The sequence below is a fragment of the Cryptotermes secundus genome, unplaced genomic scaffold (genome assembly GCF_002891405.2).
Source record: "Cryptotermes secundus unplaced genomic scaffold, Csec_1.0 scaffold4085, whole genome shotgun sequence".
NCBI lineage: Eukaryota > Metazoa > Arthropoda > Insecta > Blattodea > Kalotermitidae > Cryptotermes > Cryptotermes secundus.
The window spans coordinates 6595-11111 of NW_019745193.1; the positions used below are offsets into that span (position 1 = coordinate 6595).

A 4517-nucleotide genomic window follows, 5' to 3' on the forward strand; every position below is an offset into this window, starting at 1 on the left:
TAGCAGAATTCTCGGCATTCCTGCTGCAAGAGAATGCAGAATATTTCATAACCTTAAATCTTTATTTTATCACANTAATGCTTTGTGGGAGGCAAATGAATTCATTTACATGAATCCTAGTGATATAGCATCGTATTTCTAATAAGTATACCAGTACCTTGCTCTGAATACTTGCCCAAGTCTGTATGGAAACATACTAATTATTGTGAACACACACTAACGTGAACTACTTCGATCTCACAGAAGAGGCCGGCAGGGATTACTGAAGCTTGGTGTCTTATTACACGTTGTGTAGTCCTAACAGATTGTTGCTCAGTTTGGAAGGCAGCTCGTTCACCCATTCTGAGAGAATCTCTTGCTTCCAAAACGTGGGTAACTGGCTACCAGACTGCACGGAGTTACTTCCTAGAAATATCAACAGTTGCCCTGCAAATTCAACCAGTTCAATATAGACCACCAGCTCTGAAGACTTCCTTTAGAAGTTGGATTTGTACGTGTAATAGGGGAGAAAGGGCGTAAAACAGTAACATGTGCATTCTACTAGTAAAATCACCCTCAGAATGGGCGTTGCCAAGATAAGCAGAATACCAACTAGAAATTAAATGCGGAATATCACGAACACCATAATTTGTAAAAAATGAGGAAACTTAATTTCTCTCGAATGATCCTAATGATTCCCTAATTAATACGCAAATACACAAAGGGTCCGGTGAGGACGGAGGGAATAGAGCACTAAGGCTCTTTTCACACTATACGGTTTTGACCGCACGGCAAAAACTCGAACGGCGACATTCTTTCAGTGGAGTGAAGAAGAGCATGGCCCCTTTCACACTACACGGTGACGGCAAAATGCCGTCCGGGTGCCGTGCAGCAGCCGTCCACTGCCACTACAACACACGGCGCCCGGACGGCGACCGATAACTCAGTGGTGTACGTGACCAAATGCACCCTTTCACATTAGACGGTTTTAAATCGTACGGTCAGTTGTCCTCGAGCCCCTGTAGTTGCAGTTTGGTTACATATTACTTTTTTGTTGTTTAAATAATGGAAGATATTGATGCAGAAGTTTTGATTACACTTGTGGAAGCCAGACCTGTACTGTGGGACAAATTTCTTGACAGTTACAAAGATAGAAATGCTACGAAAGATGCCTGGCATGAAGTTTGCGTAGAACTACTCCCAGATTTTGATACTCTTGATGCCAAGGATAAAAATGCTTTTGGTAAGTAAATTTTGACTAATACTATTATTTATACATAGGTATTGCATTTATTTTCTTTAAATATATAATCAGTGTACAAAAACACTTTTTTAAAGCTTAATTTAGTTTAGCTACAGTTTATTAATTTAAGTTTATATTTTTGCCATTTGCCATGGTACACTTCCGACGTCAGAAAGGAAATATTTACAAAGTACATTTCTCACGTTGTTTGCAGTCAGTCCTCCTCTTATGGTTCTGTCTTGTGGTAACTCTTCCAAACCTGTGATAGACATTGTATCTACATCGCTATATCCATCTCTCTCGAGTACAAAATTATGTAATACAATGCAAGCATTTACAATAATGACAGCATAGCCTGGCTGTAGGTTAATGGGCCGGTGAAATATGCGCCACTTATTAGTGAGAATTCCGAATGCGCACTCGACATATCTTCTTGCTCTGCGCAGCCGATAATTAAATATTCTTTTATCCACTGTCAGATGTGTTCCTCCAAAGGGTCTCAGCAAATACTTATGTAATCCAAAAGCTTCATCCCCGAGGAAGAAGTAAGGTATGTTTGGACTTTCTGTTCGTGGTAGAGGTTTTTCTTCCGGTAGTTCTTGCTCCTTATTTTCTATTGACTGCCACAAACTGGACCGCTTAAATATTGATGAGTCGCAGTCCTTACCATAACTTCCTACATCTACATACACAAATCTATATTTGGAATCTGCTACTGCCATTAGAACTACAGAATTATATTCTTTATAGTTAAAATACATTGACCCTGCATTAAACGGGCAGGTAAGACGGATATGTTTCCCATCGACTGCTCCGATACAATGTGGGAAATTAGCCGTAATTTCAAATCCAGAAGCTATCGACTTCCACATCTCTGGTGTCGGTGCTGGAATACAATCCTCTCTCATTACGGACCACATTGCTCTACAGACATCTTGTACTATTTTCGTGCCGTTGAAACTCCGAGTCTATAATTGTAGTGTAGATCAGTAAAAGTACAACCACTTGCAAGATACCTAGAAAAGAAACATCATACATAAAACTTTGAAATTTCACTTACAGAGACCCCTTCCTTTTTTTATTTCAGGTAAAGAAGTATTACGGAGATGGACTAATCTTCGAGATTCGTTTTCAAAGTACAAGAAGAAGATCAAAGCCAGCAAGAGAAGTGGCTCAAAAGTAATAAAAATGAAGAAATACGAGTATGTATATTTTGATCAATTGCAGTTCTTAAGTAAACTGTATGATGAACGAGAAACTGTGGATAGTATGGAGCAGAGGAAGGAACAAGAAAATGAAGGGGAAGAAAGCGTGCAGATGCAAGTTCAAGCTTCCGCTGATGTTTTCGATGTTTCTACTCCACTGGTTACAAAATCAACAAGTATACCAAAAGCTAGGAAACATAAGAAAGTTGATGAGGTTGAACTGAGAATTTTAAAAGCATTAGAAGGAGATAAACCTTGCAGTAAAATGGCTTTCCTACAAAGTCTCATGCCTCATCTGCAAAAATTTGATAATGAGGAATTTCTACAATTTCAAATGGAAGTTTTAAAAGTTATAGGAAATATCAATGAAAAAAAGAAAACAATTTACACTCATCCACCTTATTTTTCACAACAATTACCAACTTTTCCTCAACCGCATTTTGTCCATCCTTCAAGTGCAACTGAATGTCAGTCTCAACAATATTTTAATGCCTCTAATCAGCATCCTTTTTACCGTGAACAAGTAAACATGCATGGCCAAACTTCTTCAACTTACGCCCAAATGCCTATACCTAACCAATCTCAGCCATCTACAATTGGAAAGAAGCAAGCACCCCTACTACAAGAAATATCATCCCACAGCAGTGGAGGAAGTAAACAACCATCTCCAGTATCGCGTTATTTCAGTGAGTTCACCTCTCCAGAAAGCGAGGAGAATAGCCTTTCTTTAACTTCAGCAGCATCCTCAATTGCAGACAGTATTGATTTTGGTACAAGTAACTAACTATGTGTTAGTACATTATATAAAAACAAAATATGTTTTCTGCCTTCTATATATTTCATTCTGCGATGTTATATTGTTCAATAAAGGCATATTGAGTTAATTTGTGTCGTTTTTCTTTCAGTTTCCGACATCTTAATAACCTATTTCAAGAGTATAGTGCAAGTAAATGCAAGTATACACAAACAAAGCATATATTTATATTTACCTTAATGTAATGGCCAGCATCTCAATTGGTTGTATACAGTTCAGAAATTGTGTGTTTTGGCGCTGAAGGGCATCCTTGAGTTTTTCGTATAATTCATCAAAGGAGGCAATGGACATTCGAAAATAATTGAAAAACTTATTTTCATCTCTCCGTAGATCCTCAAATAAGGTATAAAATAAGCCCACTTTCTCTCGCCTTTCATTGATAGGATGCACCCAAACATGACGTTTGCGTTGTCGTCTCTTTCGTCGACGATTATATAACCATAATGCAATAATTTGTTTACGACTCATTATAATCAAACAGCACACCACTCAACCACACTGAGCTTGTGACGGAAAAAAGCCGTGCATAAACAGTGTAATGTGAACGTGATGCCCATTCGGATTTTATCCGTTCGATTTTTTGCCGTGCGGTCAAAACCGTATAGTGTGAAAAGAGCCTAACAGGCACTGACGCCTGGAGAACAAGTAGTACTAATTCTACTCAGCAGAGGGCTCTGCCAACAAACCTTTTCGTTATGTCGCCTAGACCGGTTGGGCATTACCTAGGCATATTTTATATCTATAATTGTTTTCCCCCCCCCCAAAAAAAATCATCTGTCGCCATTCTCACGAAAATTACAAATTCGGAACAGATTTTTTTTACTTCAATATTGGGTGTTAACATATGGACTTTTGGATTTGTTTTATGTAATGTCAATTGCACCAACAACGACTTCTCGGAAGAAATCATTACTCTTTCTATCCTTAAAATGTTTCATTATGGACCTATATATTGAAATGTGCGAGAACTTTTAAACGGAAAATTGAGGCCTAAAAGAACTACTGAGAGAGCTCGAGAAGCGCAGTCGATGTAACGGCACAGGAAACACCCCTCTTTTTCTACAAAGATCATTGTCTTCTGGGATTCACGTCCAGTAATTTGGTAAACTACAGAGCGTCACTTTTTTATTCTAACCCTAAAGATTGAGAGTTCTGATTCCTCCATGCAGATATCTAACAGATTACACGGCAAACATCCCATTTTCTGCCCTGAAGAAGGAAGCCCCGAAACGTTTCAAGATACGTGTGAGACACCCCGTTCTTCTACAACAAACAC

The 4517-nt window shown here is 38.6% G+C and overlaps 1 protein-coding gene across 1 annotated transcript; it reads left to right on the plus strand.

Moving 5' to 3' along the window:
- Positions 1–1036: 1036 nt before the first annotated feature.
- LOC111875102 lies at positions 1037–3422 on the plus strand. Its single transcript, XM_023871165.2, has 2 exons — positions 1037–1222; positions 2310–3422. The coding sequence occupies exons 1-2, from the start codon at positions 1045–1047 to the stop codon at positions 3209–3211; spliced, it is 1080 nt and encodes a 359-aa protein (XP_023726933.1). The 5' UTR covers positions 1037–1044; the 3' UTR covers positions 3212–3422.
- Positions 3423–4517: the final 1095 nt, after the last annotated feature.